This window comes from Salmo salar, chromosome 18 (assembly GCF_965601325.2).
Source record: "Salmo salar chromosome 18, fSalSal1, whole genome shotgun sequence".
In the NCBI taxonomy this organism is placed as follows: domain Eukaryota; kingdom Metazoa; phylum Chordata; class Actinopteri; order Salmoniformes; family Salmonidae; genus Salmo; species Salmo salar.
This window is the reverse complement of record NC_138308.1, coordinates 37580265-37607500: the sequence shown is the minus strand read 5'-3', so window position 1 is coordinate 37607500 and position 27236 is coordinate 37580265. Positions and strand designations below refer to the sequence as shown.

Sequence of the window (27236 nt, the reverse complement as noted above, 5' to 3'; positions counted from 1 at the left end):
ACCACTTGAGGTTTGAAAACGTCTGACAATCGTAGATGTTTGGGAAGCACTACTTTGAGACATGGGTGTTATTAACATTTTATACCGTTTTAAAGTTTAAATGTACCTGCAGGAAATCAACTGTATATGTTTTTAATATATGAGAAAGGAACTCAAACTCAATAGGACTTTTCTATTGAGAGAATGAGTCAATGATAGATTCTTATTATTAGTAGTAGCTTATCAGCATTGTGTACTCTCACTGAGGACCTATAAGAAGCAGTTTCACCTTTGTCCCGCCCCCTTCTCACCTGTCACACACCTTTTCTCGTATGATTGACACTGCAGCTATCCACTCCCAGCACTCTATCCACAATGTTAAAGCCCAACACTAATTATAAGAGGACTGGGGTCCGTTCAAGAGGGGGCGATGTTCTGACAAAATGTTTGTGATTAGAAATGAGAAGAGTGGACATGATTCTGTCCCAGAGGCCAGTCTATTCTACACAAGGTAGAAGCATTCACTAGGCAGCGAACGGAAGAACAACTGACTGCAACGGGAAGAGACTACCTGGACTCCAATAAGAAACACTCATTATCGTTTTTTCCGTATTAAAAACGTTTTCAGTTGCATGGCCTAATGAATACAACCATGTCAACTAACGTGTCAGTTTGTTCCATAGAAATAGAATGTTTAGAATCCATATAAATATAATGGTGCATTGTCATGTCAATTTCAATGCTCCTGTCAAACCTAGATGGTTGAATGAATGTGTTGTTCCATACCATGTTACTCAACAGAAGTCATGTTGCTGTAGAATGTCATTTGGCCCATCTGTTGTTGTCTGAAAGCTTCCATGTTGCTGTAGAATATCGTTTGACCCATCTGTTGTTGTCTGAAAGCTTCCATGTTGCTGTAGAATATCGTTTGACCCATCTGTTGTTGTCTGAAAGCTTCCATGTTGCTGTAGAATATCGTTTGGCCCATCTGTTGTTGTCTGAAAGCTTCCATGTTGCTGTAGAATATCGTTTGACCCATCTGTTGTTGTCTGAAAGCTTCCATGTTGCTGTAGAATATCGTTTGGCCCATCTGTTGTTGTCTGAAAGCTTCCATGTTGCTGTAGAATATCGTTTGGCCCATCTGTTGTTGTCTGAAAGCTTCCATGTTGCTGTAGAATGTCATTTGACCCATCTGTTGTTATCTGAAAGCTTCCATCTTGCTGTAGAATGTCATTTGGCCCATCTGTTGTTGTCTGAAAGCTTCCATGTTGCTGTAGAATGTCATTTGACCCATCTGTTGTTGTCTGAAAGCTTCCATGTTGCTGTAGAATGTAATTTGACCCATCTGTTGTTCTCTGAAAGCTTCCATGTTGCTGTAGAATGTCATTTGGCTCATCTGTTGTTGTCTGAAAGCTTCCATGTTGCTGTAGAATGTCATTTGACCCATCTGTTGTTGTCTGAAAGCTTCCATCTTGCTGTAGAATGTCATTTGGCTCATCTGTTGTTGTCTGAAAGCTTCCATGTTGCTGTAGAATGTCATTTGACCCATCTGTTGTTGTCTGAAAGCTTCCATCTTGCTGTAGAATGTCATTTGGCTCATCTGTTGTTGTCTGAAAGCTTCCATGTTGCTGTAGAATGTCATTTGGCTCATCTGTTGTTGTCTGAAAGCTTCTAATGGGGAAGGTTGTTTGGTAACACGTTACGTAAAAGCCAACTGGTATAACGCCTTATAACTTGTTATAAGCATGTATGCACCTTTATAAAAGTGTTACAGGCACTATATGTTCATTTACTTTCTATGGAATGACTGTCACTACTCCACTCCAGACATATAGTACTCCTTCATCATGGGTAACACCGACCAGTATAATGCCTTAAACTTGCTAGAAGCTTATATGAGCATATTATAAAGTTAATCATCTGATTCTATGGGATGTGTTGTCAGTCTGTGTGTAATCTCGTTCCCATACACTTCCGCCCAAATGCCAAGAGTCTGGTGTACCATCGCGTCAAACTTCGTTAGCCAATACAGAAAGTCTGGGGACGAGGTTAGTCTTCTCCACTCCTGAAGTATTTCATCAATCCTGGGTTAAGAGTGGTGTGTCTGTTCGCCTTCACTCTGTGGTGAAAGCTAAACCAGAAGCTTCCGTCTGTCTCTGTGTCTGGTAAAACAGTCCCACAGCCGTGTTTACCATCCAGCACACGCTTTCATTGCCTGAAAGCATAGCATTCATCTCTCTCCTCATAAATGTATTTAAAAAAAGAAATTGTAATGAATTAATCCACCATTGTAATGATTAGATTGTTATTTTTTTATGATAAGTATTTTTACTTCTGGGGAAGAAATATACACACACGTACAGTGAACAAAACATTAGGAACACCTTCCTAATATTTAGTTGCACCTCTTTTGCTCTCAGAACATCCTCAATTCATCAGGTCATGGACTCTACAAGGTGGAAAGCGTTCCACAGGGATGCTGCCCCATGTTGACTCCAATGCTTCCCACAGTTGTGTCAAGTTGGCTGGATGTCCTTTGGATGGTGGATCATTCTGGATACACACGGGAAACTGTTGAGCGTGAAAAACCCAGCAGTGTTGCAGTTCTTGACACAAACCGGAGTGCCTGGCACCTACCACCGTACCCTGTTCAAAGGCACTTAAATATTTTGTCACCCTCTGAATGGCACACATACACAATCCATGTCTCAAGGTTTAAAAATCCTTCTTTAAAAACCTGTCTCCTCCCGTGTGCATCAAGAATGGTCCTCCAGCCAACTTAACAACTGTGGGAAGCATTGGAGTCAACATGGGCCAGCATCCCTGTGGAACGCTTTCAACACCTTGTAGAGTCCATGCCCCAACGAAGTGAGACTGTTCTGTAAACTCAATATTAGGAAGGTGTTCTTAATGTTTTGTACACTGTATGTATGTTGTACATTTCTCAGTATTATTATTGTTAACATTAATGATGGATGTAGCTCCTGCTTAGAGAAGGGCCTGAGTCACCACAGAGGGGCGGTCTGCCTGGTGTGACTGTATAGTCACCACAGAGGGGCGGTCCGCCTGATGTGACTGTATAGTCACCACAGAGGGGCGGTCCGCCTGATGTGACTGTATAGTCACCACAGAGGGGCGGTCCGCCTGATGTGACTGTATAGTCACCACAGAGGGGCGGTCCGCCTGATGTGACTGTATAGTCACCACAGAGGGGCGGTCCGCCTGATGTGACTGTATAGTCACCACAGAGGGGCGGTCCGCCTGGTGTGACTGTATAGTCACCACAGAGGGGCGGTCCGCCTGGTGTGACTGTATAGTCACCACAGAGGGGCGGTCCGCCTGGTGTGACTGTATAGTCACCACAGAGGGGCGGTCCGCCTGGTGTGACTGTATAGTCACCACAGAGGGGCGGTCCGCCTGGTGTGACTGTATAGTCACCACAGAGGGGTGGTCTGCCTGGTATGTGACAAATGAATCAGTCGTGCCTTTACTTTCTACCTCCAATAAAAGGAGAGGAACCAGTGAAACCATCCTGCTGTCATGATGTCTGGGATGTACTACAGTGGGACTACTGGGGAAACCAGCTAAATAAAACCAAACGTTTTCTTCTGTACACTACAGCATTCAAAAAGTGTTTCTCCATAATGAATGTAACATGGGCAGAACCTGCCTGTCCCAAGCCCACATCTAAGTAACATGGGCAGAACCTGCCTGTCCCAAGCCCACATCTAAGTAAGTATCTCTGAAATATGGTTGATTCAAGGGAAGTGTTTGTCATGTCTTTGGTCACATTCGAGTGGGTCAAACATAAACACCCTATTGATTGGTTGACATTAGAGCCTCCCACCATGCAGGCAGGCGATGGCTGCAGGATGAAGTTGAAGAGCAACTGCAGAAACTTCATGCGGTCGACATGTAGGAGCAAGTGAGACAATTCTTATCGCCATAACTTTGAAAGGCACTTGACAAAAGTGATCCGCATCGAACGCGCCCAATGGAGATAGCTTTGGGACTATAAACCCTTGTCTCAAATTGAGCCAAATCATTGTCCTGAATACTATTCACTCCGAGAGTAGCCTGTAGGGTTTTCTTCAGTTTTGTGCCTACTGAACAGTACCCAGACAAGAGAGAAAGGTCAACAGAGAGGAGAGTCAGGGGGACTGAGATCGGGGTCATATTCATTATGGCACATCATAGCAAAACATCACAACAGAATACGAAAAACAAACGTTTCTTATTGGACAACTTCAGGCTGTTTTCGATCTGTTTTCTTCCATGTGATGCCTAATGAACACAGCCCAGGAGTGTCAGTCAGGAGGTGTGAGATCTGTATTTCAGACCAGAAGATACAGCCTTTTCCTCTGGTGGTGTAACCGGTTAGTTTAACCATGTTTACATTTCCTCAGGCTTGTTCAACATTACAGGCTGACTGATCTACACAGAACCTTGCATCATAAATATCTACTTCATTATTATTTGTAGATCAGTCAGTCAGTCACATTAGGGTTTTGATCCTCGAGATCACGGCCCTCCTCCTATTCAGTTCCTCTGCTCTGGGCTCAGTTCCTCCCCTCTTCTCTCCCTTTAATCTTTTTTCCTAAGTGCTACTTTGTTTATGGACTACAAATTGCTTCCTTCCTTCCTTCCTCCGGCAGCTAGCCCCCCTGGGGCCGGTGTGTGTTGTAATTACCACGGGGGTGACCTATAAACCCATATATGACGGAAGTAATAATGCTGCTGTCTCTCCTGTCCGTTGTACTTTGGACACCATTTTGAGATCTCTGGGTCCACCTCAAGTCTTAAGTGGCTTCTTTTTAATAATATAGATGCCTCACCCTCTTCTCTCGCTCTCCTTTGGAGAATGAACAGAATTATGTCTGATGTTCTGTGGTCAGAGGAGATGGGAAGGTGAATTATGTCTGATGTTCTGTGGTCAGAGGAGATGGGAAGGTGAATTATGTCTGATGTTCTGTGGTCAGAGGAGATGGGAAGGTGAATTATGTCTGATGTTCTGAGGTCAGAGATGGGAAGGTGAATTATGTCTGATGTTCTGTGGTCAGAGGAGATGGGAAGGTGAATTATGTGATGTTCTGTGGTCAGAGGAGATGGGAAGGTGAATTATGTCTGATGTTCTGTGGTCAGAGGAGATGGGAAGGTGAATTATGTCTGATGTTCTGTGGTCAGAGGAGATGGGAAGGTGAATTATGTCTGATGTTCTGTGGTCAGAGGAGATGGGAAGGTGAATGATGTCTGATGTTCTGTGGTCAGAGCAGATGGGAAGGTGAATTATGTCTGATGTTCTGTGGTCAGAGGAGATGGGAAGGTGAATTATGTCTGATGTTCTGTGGTCAGAGCAGACGGGAAGGTGAATTATGTCTGATGTTTTGTGGTCAGAGCAGATGGGAAGGTGAATTATGTCTGATGTTCTGTGGTCAGAGGAGATGGGAAGGTGAATTATGTGATGTTCTGTGGTCAGAGCAGATGGGAAGGTGAATTATGTCTGATGTTTTGTGGTCAGAGCAGATGGGAAGGTGAATTATGTGATGTTCTGTGGTCAGAGGAGATGGGAAGGTGAATTATGTCTGATGTTCTGTGGTCAGAGGAGATGGGAAGGTCACCCTCCGCTGTTAACCATTCGGTCTGTGTTGTCCTTCAGAAGAAAGAGCCACACAACAAAAACTTCCTTAGAAATCACTTTACTTTATTTAAATCAGCGACGTTAGGCAGTTACACTATGAACAATAAGAACATAAAAACCAAAAAAGACAGGACAGAAACGTCAAATAAAAACATGAAAGATCCAGATAATCACTGCTCTTGGCACTGGATAGAACATTTATGAAAACAACAAATATTATATTAGGCTTGGGGGGAGGGGGAAGTGCCTCCAATATACATGATATTGTGATGGTGAGAGCCGGACTAGTGAACTTAAATAGCAGCTTTTTACTACGTCTCAGAGGACATGTTCCAAGCTGATTACACTTCAGTGGCCTGCCAGACGTCAGCGGCTGGAGAGGTGTTTAACATATCAGCTAACCACATCTAGGTCCAGTTAACCGGACTGATTAAGCCTACTACTGGATTCAAAATGTATTCCAATGAAAAATCTCCATTGAGAATGTTTAGTCCAGGACAAATCTGTGTCTGGGGAACAGTTACCATAGGATGTAGCAATCTGATACCCGACTGTGAAGTCGATGACGTGGCATATAACCATTGGTTGTTGTGTGCTGCTCGACTGGAGCAGACCTAATAATACAACTTTCAGATTGAACCATGTTTTAATATCATGACCCTCACGCAACCCCACTCCTGAACCCCCGACCTTTGAACCCCACTACCGTCACTAAGGTCAGGGGTCATGTCCCTTATAATCATCTTCATTATCCTCATCATCATCATCAATTCTTCATTAAAAACAAGGAGGAATTTTCATGACATATAGTCCAGTCCATTTTCAAAAGGTCATGCACCACAAAAAAAGAAATGTAAAAAAAAGAAATGAAGGTAAAGAGGATCTGTATACATCCAACAGAAGAATCAAGACATCCCTCTCCCAAAAAGAGAAATGAATAAATCATGATATACAAAACAAAATACCATATAAAAACATGATCAGTCCTCAATGAATAATGGTCTGTGTATATACTGGACTGGCCAAGCCTGTTTCAGAAACATCCTGATTGTGACGTCCTAGAAAGCTTATGGTAGGTTGCCGCTAAATAACCACAGATATAGAATCAGTCAACCCTAACCGTACCCGGACCTTAAAGGACCAGTGCAGTCAAAAAAAAGTGATTTACTCGTTTTTTTATATATCCATTTCCACACTATGAGGTTGGAATAATACTGTGAAATTGTTAGAATTATGATAATGCCCTTTTAGTGTAAGAGCTGTTTGAAAAGACTGCCTGAAAGTTCAGCCTGTTTTGGTGTCCACAAGTTCATCTGACTCTGGGTAAGTAGAAAAAAGTCTTAATTGCCAAAATCTCACACTATCCCTTTAACCATTTGGGAAATGAGATAACATCTGGCCCTGCATCAGCGATTAGGGACAGCTTCTAGCGACTCCTTTATGAAGAGGACAGGGAAGTTTGAAGTGACTGGTAAGGAGACGAGAGGTTTAACTGCTCTAGGTGTGGGTCTCAATAGTCTATCATTGTTCTCCTCTCCTCGTCTGCATTAAGGTTGGGGACCATTCTGTTTTCACTTTCTTAAAAAAAAAAATCTAAACTGAAATTGACCTCAACCCTGATCTGCACTAGTCTGAAAAAAATAGCATAGTGTGGAAATAGACTCCTTGACTAACTTTCCATCCTATTGCTTTCACCGTGTTGTGAAAATGTGAATTTCTTTCTTCAGGAGACTTGATATCCACCGTGAACTCTACTACCAACCCTGAGCTAAACTACACTAGGCCATCAGAAGACAGCAGGAGAGGAGGAGGGCTGGAGGAGTGGCGTCATCACCCCCTATGGTGATGCCGTGATTCTGTTGTATAGAGGAGGAAGATGGATAAATAGAGATCTAGTCTGCCATGGGGGAGGAAACCGTGTGTGTCTGTGTGTTTTACACATTCACCATTCTAGGTACTTCTCTATGATGACCCTTCAGTGTTTGTGTGAATATATGGATATTTATATGTTTGATTGTGTGTGTGTGTGTGTGTGTGTGTGGTCTTTAACATTGTGGAGGTCTTTATCTGACAGTGACTCCCAGTTTCTCCAGCACCCTGACACCTTTCTCCTGGTACTCCTCCCTGGTCAGCCAGAAGTTATCTTTGTCCTTCATGATGTCTGCCAGCACGGCCCCACCCAGGAACACCATGTGCTTACGTCGCGGCGGGTCCTCGATGCGGATCTTAAATTTCTACAGAGGGGGGGGCGGGGAAATTCAGCATTATGTTCGAGGGGAGGAGTTTGGCACAGGATGGATAAATCATCATATAATGCCTAGTAATTCAGGATGCAAGGTGATTTGTAGAGCAGCGATTATATGTTCTACTTCTGTTGTGTTCTATGAGCTGACTACTTAAGAGATGTTTCTTCTGTCTCCACCTAGTGGGTTAACTACAACACTGCACCATGTTGAGGAAGTGTGCTCTGTCCCAATACTTTTCAACATACATCCTTCCTCCCACCCTTCAGGTCCATTAGGGACCGGTTGTCCCATAGACAGGTCATCATTGCGAATAACAATCTGTTATTGACTTACATTTATTAATAAAAGTTAAATAAAACAAAAGGTATTTTAAAAGAGTTGTTCTCACCGAGAGTTTGTCCACGTCACCTTTAAGCACGCGTTCCAGGTAGAGCTGTTTGAGCTCTCTCTCTAGTCGAGATGGAAGACCTGGATACATGGTGGAACCACCCGACAACACTATGTGTTTATAGAACTCAGACCTGAGAGAGAGAGAGGTGAGGGGGGGAGGCAGAGAGAGAGAGGGGGGGAGGCAGAGAGAGAGAGAGGGGGGAGGCAGAGAGAGAGAGAGGGGGGAGGCAGAGAGAGAGAGAGGGGGGAGGCAGAGAGAGAGAGAGGGGGGAGGCAGAGAGAGAGAGAGGGGGGAGGCAGAGAGAGAGAGAGGGGGGAGGCAGAGAGAGAGAGAGGGGGGAGGCAGAGAGAGAGAGAGGGGGGAGGCAGAGAGAGAGAGAGGGGGGAGGCAGAGAGAGAGAGAGGGGGGAGGCAGAGAGAGAGAGAGGGGGAGGCAGAGAGAGAGAGGGGGGAGGCAGAGAGAGAGGGGGGGAGGCAGAGAGAAAGGGGGGAGGCAGAGAGAGAGGGGGAGATTAAAACGGGTGACGATAAAAAAAGAAATGTGTATTGTCGGTCTCTGTGTGTGTGTGTGTGTGTGTGTGTGTGTGTGTGTGTGTGTGTGTGTGGGTGTGTGTGTGTGTATATATTGTCGGTCTCTGTGTGTATTGTCAGTCTGTGTGTGTATCTGTGTATATTGTCGGTCTGTGTGTGTGTTAGTTACCTGGTGTCGATGTCGGCTGCATGGATAGTGTTGAAGAGCAGCTCTGCCACCCCTACTCCCTCTACGTTGATGAGATGAGGCTGGAACAAAGCCTCTGGAGCCTCGAAACGCTCCCCTCCCACCTTGATCACCCTGCCGTCTGGGAGCTGGAGGGAGGGAGGGAGGGAGGGATAGAAAGTCAGAGGGTGGTGTGGATATGGTGTTCAGGCTTACGTGTGGTGAATGTGTAGTACAGTGTCTTGTTGATGATCACGTGTGGTGGTGAGTGTGTGTGCATTTACTGTAAACCGTGTTCATCTGTATTTTAAGCATTGTGTGCGTCTTTGTAGTGTGTGTGTGTGTGTGTGTGTGTGTGGGTGTAAAGGCTCTATTCAGCTCAGCCCGTGGGAGGAAGTAGAGAGCTGCCCAGCCACCGCCGCCCTGCGGCCACAGGATATGATGTCACACGCTCCCACAGACACACTACCGACCTTGTCTTACACACACACTTTAGGTGCGTTTGTGTTTTTGAATGCGTTCCCTTCTTATGAAAGAAAAGCAAGATCATGGAAGAATATGCCACCCACACGCTCTCCGGAAGCTGCTCAGCACTTCCTGGTTCCTCTGAAGCTCCACCGACATTAACATACAGAGACCAATCCAGTGTTTAGCCTCGTGTGGTGGTATATTCTGTTACTCATCAGCGGCTCAGAGTCGTGTGGTGTGGTGGTATATTCTGTTACTCATCAGCTGCTCAGAGTCGTGTGGTGTGGTGGTATATTCTGTTACTCATCAGCTGCTCAGAGTCGTGTGGTATGGTGGTATATTCTGTTACTCATCAGCTGCTCAGAGTCGTGTGGTGGTATATTCTGTTACTCATCAGCTGCTCAGAGTCGTGTGGTGGTATATTCTGTTACTCATCAGCTGCTCAGAGTCGTGTGGTGGTATATTCTGTTACTCATCAGCTGCTCAGAGTCGTGTGGTGGTATATTCTGTTACTCATCAGCTGCTCAGAGTCGTGTGGTATGGTGGTATATTCTGTTACTCATCAGCTGCTCAGAGTCGTGTGGTGGTATATTCTGTTACTCATCAGCTGCTCAGAGTCGTGTGGTGGTATATTCTGTTACTCATCAGCTGCTCAGAGTCGTGTGGTATGGTGGTATATTCTGTTACTCATCAGCTGCTCAGAGTCGTGTGGTGGTATATTCTGTTACTCATCAGCTGCTCAGAGTCGTGTGGTGGTATATTCTGTTACTCATCAGCTGCTCAGAGTTGTGTGGTGTGGTGGTATATTCTGTTACTCATCAGCTACTCAGAGTCGTGTGGTGGTATATTTTGTCATTTTGTGCTACTTTTGAGGGGATAAAATACTTCCTTTGGGGGTCATTGGGGGGTTCTATGCACCATAAATATGTTATTTTAGACTGAAGCTCCAGACAACAAAAAAAGCTGCTAAATGCTATTTATACTCGACTGTTACTTGCGGTCCAAAAATGTGGTCCAAAAGTTGTGAATTGGTCACTAGGGGTTTATTTACACTGACCGTGCAGGACTCGACCAGCAGAGGTTAGTTACTGACCTGGTAGGACAGTGGTACTGATCTGGTAGGACTGACCTGGTAGGCCAGTGGTACTGATCTGGTAGGACTGACCTGGTAGGCCAGTGGTACTGACCTGGTAGGACTGACCTGGTAGGACAGTGGTACTGACCTGGTAGGACAGTGGTACTGACCTGGTAGGACTGACCTGGTAGAACAGTGGTACTGACCTGGTAGGACTGACCTGGTAAGACAGTGGTACTGACCTGGTAGGACTGACCTGGTAGGACAGTGGTACTGACCTGGTAGGACTGACCTGGTAGGACAGTGGTACTGACCTGGTAGGACTGACCTGGTAGGACAGTGGTACTGACCTGGTAGGACTGACCTGGTAGAACAGTGGTACTGACCTGGTAGGACTGACCTGGTAGGACAGTGGTACTGACCTGGTAGGACAGTGGTACTGACCTGGTAGGACAGTGGTACTGACCTGGTAGGACTGACCTGGTAGAACAGTGGTACTGACCTGGTAGGACAGTGGTACTGACCTGGTAGGACAGTGGTAATGACCTGGTAGGACAGTGGTACTGACCTGGTAGGACTGACCTGGTAGGACAGTGGTACTGACCTGGTAGGACTGACCTGGTAGGACAGTGGTACTGACCTGGTAGGACAGTGGTACTGACCTGGTAGGACAGTGGTACTGACCTGGTAGGACTGACCTGGTAGGACAGTGGTACTGACCTGGTAGGACTGACCTGGTAGGACAGTGGTACTGACCTGGTAGGACTGACCTGGTAGAACAGTGGTACTGACCTGGTAGGACAGTGGTACTGACCTGGTAGGACAGTGGTACTGACCTGGTAGGACTGACCTGGTAGGACAGTGGTACTGACCTGGTAGGACTGACCTGGTAGGACAGTGGTACTGACCTGGTAGGACTGACCTGGTAGGACAGTGGTACTGACCTGGTAGGACAGTGGTACTGACCTGGTAGGACAGTGGTACTGACCTGGTAGGACTGACCTGGTAGGACAGTGGTACTGACCTGGTAGGACTGACCTGGTAGGACAGTGGTACTGACCTGGTAGGACTGACCTGGTAGGACAGTGGTACTGACCTGGTAGGACTGACCTGGTAGGACTGACCTGGTAAGACAGTGGTACTGACCTGGTAGGACTGACCTGGTAAGACAGTGGTACTGACCTGGTAGGACTGACCTGGTAGGACTGACCTGGTAAGACAGTGGTACTGACCTGGTAGGACTGACCTGGTAGGACAGTGGTACTGACCTGGTAGGACTGACCTGGTAGGACAGTGGTACTGACCTGGTAGGACTGACCTGGTAGGACAGTGGTACTGACCTGGTAGGACTGACCTGGTAAGACAGTGGTACTGACCTGGTAGGACTGACCTGGTAGGACTGACCTGGTAGGACAGTGGTACTGACCTGGTAGGACTGACCTGGTAGGACAGTGGTACTGACCTGGTAGGACTCGACCAGCACGGTGGTCTCCAGAGCCAGTTTCTGCTCCTGTTCGATGTTGTAACCCACGTAGCACAGCTTCTCCTTCATCATACGCACCGTCTCAAAGTCTGCAGAGTGGTTGAACGCATAGCCCCTCAGCAACAACAGCTGGAGATGAGAAAAGTAGAGAGGTGTTTCCACCGTGCTTATTAGGGAAAGGGGGATACCTAGTCAGTTGTACAACTGAAATGTGTGTTCCACATGTAACCCAACCCCTCTGAATCAGAGAGGTGAGGGGGGCTGCCTTAATCAACATCCACGTCATCGGCGCCCGGGGAACAGTGGGTTAACTGCCTTGTTCAGGGACAGAATTACAGATTTTTACCCTGTTAGCTCGGGGATTCGATCCAGCAACCTTTTGGTTATTGGCCCAACACTAACCACTAGGCTAGCTGCCGGTTACTGGCCCAACGCTCTAACCACTAGGCTACCTGCCGGTTACTGGTCCAACGCTCTAACCACTAGGCTACCTGCCGGTTACTGGTCCAACGCTCTAACCACTAGGCTACCTGCCGGTTACTGGTCCAACGCTCTAACCACTAGGCTACCTGCTGGTTACTGGTCCAACGCTCTAACCACTAGGCTACCTGCCGGTTACTGGCCCAACGCTCTAACCACTAGGCTACCTGCCGGTTACTGGTCCAACACTCTAACCATTAGGCTACCTGCTGGTTACTGGTCCAACGCTCTAACCACTAGGCTACCTGCCGGTTACTGGTCCAACGCTCTAACCACTAGGCTACCTGCCGGTTACTGGCCCAACGCTCTAACCACTAGGCTACCTGCCGGTTACTGGTCCAACGCTCTAACCACTAGACTACCTGCTGGTTACTGGTCCAACGCTCTAACCACTAGACTACCTGCTGGTTACTGGTCCAACGCTCTAACCACTAGACTACCTGCTGGTTACTGGCCCAACGCTCTAACCACTAGGCTACCTGCCGGTTACTGGTCCAACGCTCTAACCACTAGGCTACCTGCCGGTTACTGGTCCAACGCTCTAACCACTAGACTACCTGCTGGTTTCTGGCCCAATGCTCTAACCACTAGGCTACCTGCTGGTTACTGGCCCAATGCTCTAACCACTAACCTGCTGGTTACTGGTCCAACGCTCTAACCACTAGGCTACCTGCTGGTTACCGGTCCAACGCTCTAACCACTAGGCTACCTGCTGGTTACTGGTCCAACGCTCTAACCACTAGGCTACCTGCTGGTTACTGGTCCAACGCTCTAACCACTAGGCTACCTGCCGCCGGTCCTTTTCCACAGGACAGAGAACTGGAACACAGTGAATGAGGACCGTAGCTGGATGGAGTACAACTACAGACCATTCTCCTAACCTGCCGCGTTTCATTCTCCTAACCTGCCGCGTTTCATTCTCTTCTATCCATAGTTGTACTCCATTTCACCAAAACAGTGAATGAGGGGGCAATCAATGTGTATGAGATCCAGGGGTCAGAGGTACCTTAATGAGGTAGCGGGTTATGTCCCTCCCAGCGATGTCCAGGCGTCGTGTCAGATGGGGCAAGCTGAAGCCCTCGTACACCGGACAGATGTGTGTCACACCGTCCCCAGAGTCCACCACAACACCTGTCAGCAGGCCTGAGGTCAGACAGACACACAGAGGTCAGACAGACACACAGAGGTCAGACAGACACACAGAGGTCAGACAGACACACAGAGGTCAGACAGACACACAGAGGTCAGACAGACACACACACAGGTCAGACAGAATAACATAATTAACACAAACCCCCTGAATGGGAGGGAGTAAGCTGTGTTGAGTTGGGGCCTAAAGTGAACCAGAGAGAGTTGAAGAGGCTGTGTGTTCCTCTAGTCTAGTACCTTGGGCGTAGAGCGTCAGCACAGCCTGGATAGCAATGTAGACCCCTGAGAACTGATACGTCTCAAACATCACCTACCAGAGACAGAGAGACAACTTTAAAACAGAGCTCTGTTAATGATGAACACACTGACCCTCACACAGCTTTAGAGCCCTGTTAATGCTGAACCCACTGACCCTCACAGCTGTTAATGCTGAACCCACTGACCCTCACACAGCTTTAGAGCTCTGTTAATGATGACCCCACTGACCCTCACACAGCTTTAGAGCCCTGTTAATGATGAACCCACTGACCCTCACACAGCTGTAGAGCTCTGTTAATGATGAACCCACTGACCCTCACACAGCTTTAGAGCTCTGTTAATGCTGAACCCACTGACCCTCACACAGCTTTAGAGCCCTGTTAATGCTGAACCCACTGACCCTCACACAGCTTTAGAGCCCTGTTAATGCTGAACCCACTGACCCTCACACAGCTTTAGAGCCCTGTTAATGCTGAACCCACTGACCCTCACACAGCTTTAGAGCCCTGTTAATGCTGAACCCACTGACCCTCACAGCTTTAGAGCCCTGTTAATGCTGAACCCACTGACCCTCACAGCTTTAGAGCCCTGTTAATGCTGAACCCACTGACCCTCACAGCTTTAGAGCCCTGTTAATGCTGAACCCACTGACCCTCACAGCTTTAGAGCCCTGTTAATGCTGAACCCACTGACCCTCACACAGCTTTAGAGCTCGGTTAACGCTGAACCCACTGACCCTCACACAGCTTTAGAGCTCTGTTAATGATGAACCCACTGACCCTCACACAGCTTTAGAGCTCTGATAATGATGAACCCACTGACCCTCACACAGCTTTAGAGCTCTGTTAATGATGAACCCACTGACCCTCACACAGCTTTAGAGCTCTGTTAATGATGAACACACTGACCCTCACACAGCTTTAGAGCCCTGTTAATGCTGAACCCACTGACCCTCACACAGCTTTAGAGCTCTGTTAATGATGAACACACTGACCCTCACACAGCTTTAGAGCCCTGTTAATGATGAACCCACTGACCCTCACAGCTGTTAATGCTGAACCCACTGACCCTCACACAGCTTTAGAGCTCTGTTAATGATGACCCCACTGACCCTCACACAGCTTTAGAGCCCTGTTAATGATGAACCCACTGACCCTCACACAGCTTTAGAGCCCTGTTAATGATGAACCCACTGACCCTCACACAGCTTTAGAGCCCTGTTAATGATGAACCCACTGACCCTCACACAGCTTTAGAGCCCTGTTAATGATGAACCCACTGACCCTCACACAGCTTTAGAGCTCTGTTAATGATGAACCCACTGACCCTCACACAGCTTTAGAGCTCTGTTAATGATGAACCCACTGACCCTCACACAGCTTTAGAGCCCTGTTAATGATGAACCCACTGACCCTCACACAGCTTTAGAGCCCTGTTAATGATGAACCCACTGACCCTCACACAGCTTTAGAGCTCTGTTAATGATGAACACACTGACCCTCACACAGCTTTAGAGCCCTGTTAATGCTGAACCCACTGACCCTCACACAGCTTTAGAGCTCTGTTAATGATGAACACACTGACCCTCACACAGCTTTAGAGCCCTGTTAATGCTGAACCCACTGACCCTCACAGCTGTTAATGCTGAACCCACTGACCCTCACACAGCTTTAGAGCTCTGTTAATGATGACCCCACTGACCCTCACACAGCTTTAGAGCCCTGTTAATGATGAACCCACTGACCCTCACACAGCTTTAGAGCCCTGTTAATGATGAACCCACTGACCCTCACACAGCTTTAGAGCCCTGTTAATGATGAACCCACTGACCCTCACACAGCTTTAGAGCCCTGTTAATGATGAACCCACTGACCCTCACACAGCTTTAGAGCTCTGTTAATGATGAACCCACTGACCCTCACACAGCTTTAGAGCTCTGTTAATGATGAACCCACTGACCCTCACACAGCTTTAGAGCTCTGTTAATGATGAACCCACTGACCCTCACACAGATGTTGCTACATTAGTTCTCATACGGTAATGAGGTCAGAGTGGTAGCTAGCTGGTGCTATGCACTTGGAGTCAACTTGCTCCACACACCCCCCTCCGACATACACACCTCGATGATCTTCTCTCGGTTCTTGGTGGGGTTCATGGGCGGCTCGGTGAGCAGGATCTTGCAGTTCCTGGAGTCGATGTTGAGCTTCTCAGGCCCGAAGGTGTAGTCCCACAGGTGCTTCATGTCGTCCCAGTTCCTCACGATGCCGTTCTCCATGGGGTAGTTGACCTCTAGCATGGAGCGCAGCTCGCTGGCCTCGTCGCCCACCATCAGGTCCTATAGACGTTAAGGGGTTTAAGGTCAGATAGACACCCCTGGGTCGTGTTCATTAGCACACGACGTAACAAAGCATTTTGCAACAGTAAACAAAAACAAGCGTTTTTCTTATTGGACAAGTTCAGGTGTTGTTCTCCGTGGGATAGTTTGGGTTCGATCGGTGGAGGGCCTTATGAATACGACCCTGGAGAAATCAGACAGTTGGTACAACTAAGCTGTCACCTTTCACCAGACCCAGCAGTAACAGAGGGGCATGTCAACACTGCCTCCATGATGGCCTAACGAGACACAGTAATGGGATATACACATACGCAGCGCTCAAAAGAGACCAGTCACATCCGTTAGCAATTACCCAGCATGCATTCTTCAATACAGCATGTTTCCATGCATTCACTCTTAAAACCTGTTCCTTATCTGAACAGCGCACTCTTTTGTCAAATTTCACAACGGCCACAATCCTAAACTTGAGAAACGTGCAAGTAACTTACATGGATCATTCATTGACGTCAATGGGAGGTTTGCCTGAAAATCTGCATGCATGTCAAGTTCAGATTCAGTCTCATTTGAGCAAGGCTCAGGCAGTTACATGCAAACCCAGCATTGGGAATCACTACATGATAGGTTAGCCAAGTGTTAGTCACACAGTACAATGTTTCCTATTTCACTGGCATACACTGAAACTGACTGTCATCAGTGCAGACTAAAAAAAACTGTGCCTACGGAAGCTACTTGACACAATAAGTGTCGAAACCGTAGCCTGGTCCCAGATCTGTTTGTAATGTCTTGACTTGTGCCAACTGCTATGGTCAATGTTTGGGACAAACAGATCTAGGACCAGGTTAGAGAAACAGTTGATACAGTGTGTGTTTTGGCACTGAAGGAGCCCCCATCTGGTAGTGCCATGTGTTTTCAATGAAGACCTGCTGCTTCCATCCTGTCTGTTCTGCAGATCAACAGCCATGAAAACAACATCACACACAACTTTCAATTCATTATCTGAAAGCTGATTCACATTTGCTGTACTGCTATTGTTGTTAATAAGTTCAACTTGTCTTCCTACACCATATCTTAAGACAGTTTAAAATCTCTCTACTGTTGTAGTTTAAAATCTCTCTCTACTGTTGTATTACAAAAGGTACAGGTGGGGGACCATAAAACAGAATCACAATATGACAATGACCCCAGCCAAAAAGGCACGAGTAGTCGCCCAATAGTGATCTTCTTGTCCCTCATTTGTTTGCATGTTTATCCACCACTTGTAGGTCTTCTATCACCGATATCCCTCAACCCTGATCTTCTTCTTCTCTCTGTGCATCAATCACTACCTGTCCACTCCAAACATCTTGGAGAGAGTACAGAGGTCTCTAATCTTGGTAAAGGCACCAGGGTTAGATGCACAATATGCATAACTGTAGTTTTTGTGTTGTAATCAACTTAAATTATTAGAACATGTAAACACCTTAAATCGCCGTTCCAGCGGTTTGATCTGCACAAGAGCTAGCACCAGCGGTTTGATCTGCACATGAGCTAGCACCAGCGGTTTGATCTGCACATGAGCTAGCACCAGCGGTTTGATCTGCACATGAGCTAGCACCAGCGGTTTGATCTGCACATGAGCTAGCACCAGCGGTATGATCTGCACAAGAGCTAGCACCAGCGGTTTGATCTGCACATGAGCTAGCACCAGCGGTTTGATCTGCACATGAGCTAGCACCAGCGGTTTGATCTGCACATGAGCTAGCACCAGCGGTTTGATCTGCACATGAGCTAGCACCAGCGGTTTGATCTGCACATGAGCTAGCACCAGCGGTTTGATCTGCACATGAGCTAGCACCAGCGGTTTGATCTGCACATGAGCTAGCACCAGCGGTTTGATCTGCACATGAGCTAGCACCAGCTGGGACAGCATCCCTCTAGCGCGAGTGAAGTGAGTTGGGAACAGCTGAACGTATGGGTCTTAGAAGTAGTTCACGTACAAAATCTATATGTCCCAACTCACAATCTAATATGCTTCGCCAAAATAACATTTTTTGTTGTGGTAGAACGTTTATAGTCATTGCTGATTTGAAATGATTTATACTTTTACTTTTGATACTTAAGTATATTTATTTACTCAAGTAGTATTTTACTAGGTGACTTGAGTCATTTTCTATTAAGGTATATTTACTTTTGCTCAAGTATGACAATTTAGTACTTTTTCCACCACTGCATGTGCATGTAGGCACATTCATTTCTTAATGTTACATGAAAGTATGATCACTTATCTGAGGTACCAAAAAATGTCTGAACAATGTTATCTGAGGGTTGACTCAACACCAAAGTTTTTCTTCCGCTTTGAAACTGGCCACTAGGGGAACACAACTGTCAGTAACTTAATAATAAAACATCTGATTGGCTAAGAATAAAAATTATGATAACAACCAGATTACTTGGCTGAAACATAAACAGTGGAAAAAGTTTATTATAAAGCTAGTTTTTTATTTTACATTTGAATCCAAAGCGGGAAGTGGGCATAATAGGTATGCTTACCCTATATATGGAATAGGATGTCATTTGAGACACAGGCCATGTAGCATTCAAGTTCCTTCTGCTAAACTAACTTGAGATGAAAAACAGGAACAGCAAAACAGTGAAATGAGTGGACTCTTAAAAATCGCTACATTTCTGTCTGCCTAGTCATTAGGAATTCATTTTTCTCCACGGAAGTACTTAAAATGTTATAATTAGCCAACTATTTAGCCAAATAAAACACAAATTAGAGACAATAGAGACAAATTAAACATAGAAAACGACAACAAAAAAGGCACTCCAAATGTAGTAGTTATGTAGTAAAAAACACAGCATCACTCTCTCTCCCTGTCAGGCAACCAGGGAGGGCATGGGCCTGCACACACCAGCCAGGAATTCACACCACTTACCATCTTCTGAATATTCTACTTCATCATGTGATGACAGGTGAAGGAGGTGGAGCATAAAGTAGAGTCAGACAGTAAAACGAAGAGAGAGGAAGGGATGTCATTTTAAAATAGGTGTTACTAGACTCAGGGAGCCAGTATGACAGACATAGATTAGATTAAGCCTAGTCCATGCTTCTTGGTCCAGGAATAGGGTTGTTGTGTCGGGGTAACTTTTGAACCAACGTTGGAGTGTTGCACAGGAGAGGGGAGCGTAGTAGTATTACCTTAATCTCAATGTTGCCCACTTTGGCTGTGGAGCGAATGATTGGCCTGCCCACCAAGGCAGGGAAGATGTGCTCGGGGAAGTTGGAGCCTGCATAGCCACACTTCACAAACTGAGAGACACAGAGAGAGATATGTGAAAGATATTTATATATTTTCTTTAGTTAAAATATTTTACTAGGCAAGTCAGTTAAGAACAAATTCTTATATACAATGTCGGCCTACCAAAAGGCCTCCTGCGGGGACGGGGATTAAAAATAAAGATACAGAGAGAGCAAGAAAGAGATAATATATATATTTCTGAATATATTAACACTGTATATTGCCCTGGCAACACTGGTCTGTTCCTTCCATGTCAATAAATATTGTTTGTATTGGACTGGTTTGAATTAAAAGAAAGGAGGAAGAGAGAGTGAGCACGGGTGGAGAGGATGTGGAGAGATGAGGCAAACGTTAAAGACAAAGGCTTTATTTGACTCCCCAAAGCAAAATAGCCTAGTTATTATGACTAATCTCAGTTACCCAGAAGTAACGAGAGATTAAGTTATGGCAAAATTATAGTCCACACTTCTTCGGGCATCAGAAAGCAATTACTGATAACATTTGTGACATTCGCTTCAGTAGGCTTGAGTAAGGGTCACAAGCTCTAGCCTAACAGTGAATGTGTGCAGTGTGTGTATCTTGGAATCATAACTGTGGTTAAGAAACTAGTCTCACTTCCGCTTGACTAATTTCTTCAGCCCTTCACAGTGAGCACTTTTTAGCTGCATACACACAATGCCAGCATCGCTTCAAACTGCTGAGAGTCAGAAGTCCAGTCCAAAAACAACCACTAAGAGACCCCTTTGGTGTGTCCAGATTTGAAGGATCTGAGTACTGTACGCAATCTTTACTACCTAGGTCCTAAATGACGGAGGGACCTCAGAATCCCTAGAAACAGTTATCAGGAGGAGCGCAGCGCTGACGATATTTTCCAGATGCAACTATTTTATAGCGTCCCATACAAAAAGATTAGATATCCTACCGGGTATTGCCAGCTAGTTATTAACGCACAGGCATGGGTTATGGTTAACGTTAACTAGCTTAACTAATTATGTCGTTAGAACGTGAGGCATAGCGACCAGTAGAAACAAATGTGAATTTACAAAACATTCAAAACCTGTCGACATCAACATTGAGTGAAAATGTAGTTAGTTAACGCTAGCTAGCCGACCTAACTAGACTAGCTAGACAGCTAACACGAAAGCTCAAACCTATTAAATCGTTTGACCCAGCTAACATGCCGATTACATTTTTGCACCGTGAAATTGATTTTCATTGAATGTATTGGAAGATGACAACATAGCTAGCCAGCGGTAGATAATTGTAAAAACGGACAGACATTCCTGCCTAGCGTTACCCACCGACTTAACTAGCTAACGTTAGAGCGCTAGCAACACATCATCCACTTCCTGTTTCAGAGGAAAAATGTTCTCCAGCCATTCTGCCTTGGAAAAATACAGCATTAATAGAACTCTGGCATATGCAGCTTTCAACTCATAAACTTACCCCGGTTCCATTGTCACAAACCACCACTTTCCTTCCCTGGCTATCCATTTTGCAAAACCCAGGAAGCCAGCAAACCTGCCCAGCACAACTTTCTTCAGCAAGACGGAAGTCACCACCCTGGCTGTCTTGGCATCTTCCGGAGGTGGGGCGGGGTGTTCGAATACTTTTCGATGGCATTCATCCTTCTTTCCTTCCTAGAAATGCCACATAACAAAATAAGTATAAAATCTAGGGGCCAAGTAGCCTCCTGTGGCTATTTGATCATAATGTAGACCTACCAGAGTGGCCTACCATAAAAAAACAATGGAGAAAATGCATCCCATAACATTTTAATAGCTATTCTATCATACAACCGACAGCAGCAGCCAATGTGTTGTGTTCAATGCCTACATTCCATGAGAATTTTGAGAAAAAAGAATGCAGGGCTTGACCTTCAGACAAGGTGACTGAAAATGTTGTGTTGTTTAATGTAAGAAACCACAAAACAAAATAAAATGCATTATTATTCCCATACCATTATTGAATGAATCAGACAAATTATGCTACCCTCTGCCCATTCAAGCCTGTCTCAAAATACAACACTGCCCCTTTAAGACAAAAAAAAGCTATTTACTTGACTTGCTTTTCAGAGATGTCTAGAAATGTACATGTTTTGTGCTCTTATAGGAAACAATCACTCTCCTATTGTTGACTACTAATGATATATAACTGGGCTAATAACTAACTAACTAGTAATCACTCCCCTATTGTTAACTATAAATGATCTATAACTGGGTTAATAACTCACTAACTAGTAATCACTCCCCTATTGTTGACTACTAATGATCTATAACTGGGTTAATAACTCACTAACTAGTAATCACTCCCCTATTGTTGACTACTAATGATCTATAACTGGACTAATAACTCCCTAACTAACTAGTAATCACTCCCCTATTGTTGACGACTAATGATCTATAACTGGGTTAATAACTCACTAACTAGTAATCGCTCCCCTATTGTTGACTACTAATGATCTATAACTGGGTTAATACCTAACTAGTAATCACTCCCCTATTGTTGACTACTAATGATCTATAACTGGACTAATAACTAACTAGTAATCACTCCCCTATTGTTGACTACTAATGATCTATAACTGGACTAATAACTAACTAGTAATCACTCCCCTATTGTTGACTACTAATGATCTATAACTGGGTTAATAACTCACTAACTAGTAATCACTCCTCTATTGTTGACAACTAATGATCTATAACTGGGTTAATAACTCACTAACTAGTAATCACTCCCCTATTGTTGACAACTAATGATCTATAACTGGGTTAATAACTCACTAACTAGTAATCCCTCCCCTATTGTTGACTACTAATGATCTATAACTGGGTTAATAACTCACTAACTAGTAATCACTCCCCTATTGTTGACAACCAATGATCTATAACTGGGCTAATAACTCACTAACTAGTAATCACTCCCCTATTGTTAACTACTAATGATCTATAACTGGGTTAATAACTCACTAACTAGTAATCACTCCCCTATTGTTGACCACTAATGATCTATAACTGGGCTAATAAGTAACTAACTAGTAATCACTCCCCTATTGTTGACTACTAATGATCTATAACTGGGCTAATAAGTAACTAACTAGTAATCACTCCCCTATTGTTGACTACTAATGATCTATAACTGGGTTAATAACTAACTAACTAGTAATCACTCCCCTATTGTAGACTACTAATGATCTATAACTGGACTAATAACTAACTAACTAGTAATCACTCTCCTATTGTTGACAACTAATGATCGATAACTGGACTAATAACTCACTAACTAACTAGTAATCACTCCCCTATTGTTGACTACTAATGATCTATAACTGGACTTATAACTCACTAACTAACTAGTAATCACTCCCCTATTGTTGACTACTAATGATCTATAACTGGACTAATAACTCACTAACTAACTAGTAATCACTCCCCTATTGTTGACAACTAATGATCTATAACTGGACTAATAACTCACTAACTAACTAGTAATCACTCCCCTATTGTTGACTACTAATGATCTATAACTGGACTAATAACTAACTAGTAATCACTCCCCTATTGTTGACTACTAATGATCTATAACTGGGTTAATAACTCACTAACTAACTAGTAATCACTCCCCTATTGTTAACTACTAATGAACTATAACTGGACTAATAACTAACTAACTAGTAATCACTCCCCTATTGTTGACTACTAACGATCTATAACTGGACTAATAACTCACTAACTAGTAATCACTCCCCTATTGTTGACTACTAATGATCTATAACTGGACTAATAACTCACTAACTAACTAGTAATCACTCCCCTATTGTTGACTACTAATGATCTATAACTGGACTAATAACTAACTAGTAATCACTCCCCTATTGTTGACTACTAATGATCTATAACTGGGTTAATAACTCACTAACTAACTAGTAATCACTCCCCTATTGTTAACTACTAATGATCTATAACTGGACTAATAACTAACGAACTAGTAATCACTCCCCTATTGTTGACTACTAATGATCTATAACTGGACTAATAACTCACTAACTAGTAATCACTCCCCTATTGTTGACTACTAATGATCTATAACTGGACTAATAACTCACTAACTAACTAGTAATCACTCCCCTATTGTTGACTACTAATGATCTATAACTGGGTTAATAACTAACTAGTAATCACTCCCCTATTGTTGACTACTAATGATCTATAACTGGACTAATAACTCACTAACTAACTAGTAATCACTCCCCTATTGTTGACTACTAATGATCTATAACTGGGTTAATAACTAACTAGTAATCACTCCCCTATTGTTGACTACTAATGATCTATAACTGGGCTAATAACTAACTAGTAATCACTCCCCTATTGTTGACTACTAATGATCTATAACTGGGCTAATAACTAACTAGTAATCACTCCCCTATTGTTAACTACTAATGATCTATAACTGGACTAATAACTAACGAACTAGTAATCACTCCCCTATTGTTGACTACTAATGATCTATAACTGGACTAATAACTCACTAACTAGTAATCACTCCCCTATTGTTGACTACTAATGATCTATAACTGGACTAATAACTCACTAACTAACTAGTAATCACTCCCCTATTGTTGACTACTAATGATCTATAACTGGGTTAATAACTAACTAGTAATCACTCCCCTATTGTTGACTACTAATGATCTATAACTGGACTAATAACTCACTAACTAACTAGTAATCACTCCCCTATTGTTGACTACTAATGATCTATAACTGGGTTAATAACTAACTAGTAATCACTCCCCTATTGTTGACTACTAATGATCTATAACTGGGCTAATAACTAACTAGTAATCACTCCCCTATTGTTGACTACTAATGATCTATAACTGGGTTAATAACTAACTAACTAGTAATCACTCCCCTATTGTTGACTACTAATGATCTATAACTGGACTAATAACTAACTAACTAGTAATCACTCTCCTATTGTTGACAACTAATGATCTATAACTGGACTAATAACTCACTAACTAACTAGTAATCACTCCCCTATTGTTGACTACTAATGATCTATAACTGGACTAATAACTCACACTACGTAATCACTCCCCTATTGTTGACTACTAATGATCTATAACTGGGTTAATAACTCACTAACTAACTAGTAATCACTCCCCTATTGTTGACTACTAATGATCTATAACTGGACTAATAACTAACGAACTAGTAATCACTCCCCTATTGTTGACTACTAATGATCTATAACTGGACTAATAACTCACTAACTAGTAATCACTCCCCTATTGTTGACTACTAATGATCTATAACTGGACTAATAACTCACTAACTAACTAGTAATCACTCCCCTATTGTTGACTACTAATGATCTATAACTGGGTTAATAACTAACTAGTAATCACTCCCCTATTGTTGACTAGTAATGATCTATAACTGGGCTAATAACTAACTAGTAATCACTCCCCTATTGTTGACTACTAATGATCTATAACTGGGTTAATAACTCACTAACTAATTAGTAATCACTCCCCTATTGTTGACTACTAATGATCTATAACTGGGACTAATAACTCACTAACTAACTAGTAATCACTCCCCTATTGTTGACTACTAATGATCTATAACTGGACTAATAACTCACTAACTAACTAGTAATCACTCCCCTATTGTTGATTACTAATGATCTATAACTGGACTAATAACTCACTAACTAGTAAATCACTCCCCTATTGTTGACGACTAATGATCTATAACTGGGTTAATAACTCACTAACTAGTAATCCCTCCCCTATTGTTGACTACTAATGATCTATAACTGGGTTAATAACTCACTAACTAGTAATCACTCCCCTATTGTTGACTACTAATGATCTATAACTGGGCTAATAACTCACTAACTAGCAAAGGAAATGAACAAAACGTGCACAAGTGGCTACATGCAGTTCCTTCTTTGATCTCAAAACAAGCGCATCTACTCAGGACCACAGCTGTTAACACAGTCCAGTTCAAAGTAAATGGCACAGATCCATATATGACAATAGTCATATATAGGCCTACTGCGGATGTGATTAGCTATGCCACAATGGTCTGTGTAGATTACGGCTCTGTCATGTGCATGTACTCTGATGTGTTCTGCCTACAACAGAATCTCTTCCATAATTTGTTTTATTTCAGTATGTTGCATTGGAAGTGGCTAATATTGTGTTGATTCAATCACAATCGCCACAGTAAAGGAAAACGTTGATAGTGTTAACAGGGAAAACTCTAGAAAGTTGAGTGAACTTCAATCAGGCGCTTCTCTCTGTGTGCTGATATTTCCTCTGCACTCTGCATGCCAGTCCTGGGAAGACGCAAGGCAGTCTCGGGGCTACTGCACGTCTGCGCATGTGCGCAGTTTAGAGGGAACATTGGTGCCAATGCACAATCCTAAACAATAACATAAACACTGATCTCTGACATAGACCCTACAATTATTACTTTAAAAAAATACCATCCAATGTACTGTACAGGTGGGCTTGAGAACTTTTATTTATTTTATATTATTTATTTCACCTTTATTTAACCAGGTAGGCCAGTTGAGAACAAGTTCTCATTTACAACTGTGACCTGGCCAAGATAAAGCAAAGCAGTGCGACACAAACAACAACACAGAGTTACACATGGAATAAACAAACGTACAGTCAATAATACAACAGGAAAATAATACTATATACTGTGTGTGCAAATGAGATAAGATTAGGGAGGTAAGGCAATAAATAGGCCGTAGTGGCGAAGTAATTACAATTTAGCAATTAAACACTGGAGTGATAAATGTGCAGAAGATGAATGTGCAAGTAGAGATACTGGGGTGCAAAGGACCAAAAAATAAATAAATAAATTACAATATGGGGATGAGGTAGTTGGAGGTGCTATGTAGAGATGCAGTGATCTGTGAGCTAAGGTGTGTACCTCTGTGGGTTCAAAACCATACATAATTGGTTTGAACCCCAACTGCCTAGGTAAGCAAGTGTAAAGAACATCATGTTGCTAGTTTAGCCAATACCACTTCCCCTTGATTCAGCTCATACCGAGACTTGAACCAAGAATCTCTGCCCACCCAAACACACTTGACTTTTCTCTTGAAGCATTCCAACCCATCAAGCTATTGAAAAAGGCCTTCCTCAACAGCACAAGGGGCGACACTTCAGGCTGAGCAGTGAGTTTCACAGCTCCCCATCTGATACACCGGGTATGACCTACCCCAGGAGGATTCACTTTATTACAGCAGTGGCTAATAACAAGTTTGCCTATGGTCTGGGAGACCTAAGGTGAATTGCTCTGTCAGAAGAGGGAAGGTGTCTGTGAGGCATTGTGGTTGAACCCCACTAAATGATCACGTAGCTGGAGAATAAAAAAAAAAAAGGAGAATATTTAACTAGACAAGTCAGTTAAGAACACATTCTTATTGACAATGGCACAGTGGGTTAACTGCCTTGTTCAGAACTACAGATTTTTACCTTGTTAGCTCTGGGATTTGATCTAGCAACCTTTCGGTTACTGGCCCAACACTCTAACCACTTACATACATTTTACAGTATTCCCTCTCTTAAGAAATATCCTTGCGCACATAGCCCCAAGTGCAGTAAGAATGTTTCCCCAACACCATGTAAGACCACTGGACGTGATCCCATCGCTGCCACTAGATGCAACCTATGCCACAAAAGGGAAGACGCAGTAGAATGCTCACAAACACTAGGTGTTACA

General features: G+C 43.8%; 2 protein-coding genes across 2 annotated transcripts in view; one reads left to right on the top strand and one right to left on the bottom strand.

Annotated features, from left to right (window-relative positions):
- Positions 1-1908, top strand: part of LOC145861746 (sprouty-related, EVH1 domain-containing protein 2) — a 49033-nt gene extending 47125 nt beyond the window's left edge. Inside the window, exon 6 of the mRNA XM_082964958.1 lies at positions 1-1908. This exon is cut by the window's left edge and continues 2747 nt beyond it. The gene's annotated coding sequence lies outside the window, so the exon portion shown is untranslated.
- A 3751-nt stretch (positions 1909-5659) lies between these two features.
- LOC145861747 (actin-related protein 2-A) lies at positions 5660-21075 on the bottom strand. The gene is made up of 9 exons (XM_082964959.1): positions 20926-21075; positions 19380-19490; positions 15983-16198; positions 13843-13915; positions 13463-13599; positions 11956-12105; positions 8954-9099; positions 8252-8384; positions 5660-7851 (listed from the first exon to the last, which is right to left on the bottom strand). The coding sequence occupies exons 1-9, from the start codon at positions 20971-20973 to the stop codon at positions 7681-7683; spliced, it is 1185 nt and encodes a 394-aa protein (XP_082821085.1). The 5' UTR covers positions 20974-21075; the 3' UTR covers positions 5660-7680.
- Between the last annotated feature and the right edge of the window lie 6161 nt (positions 21076-27236).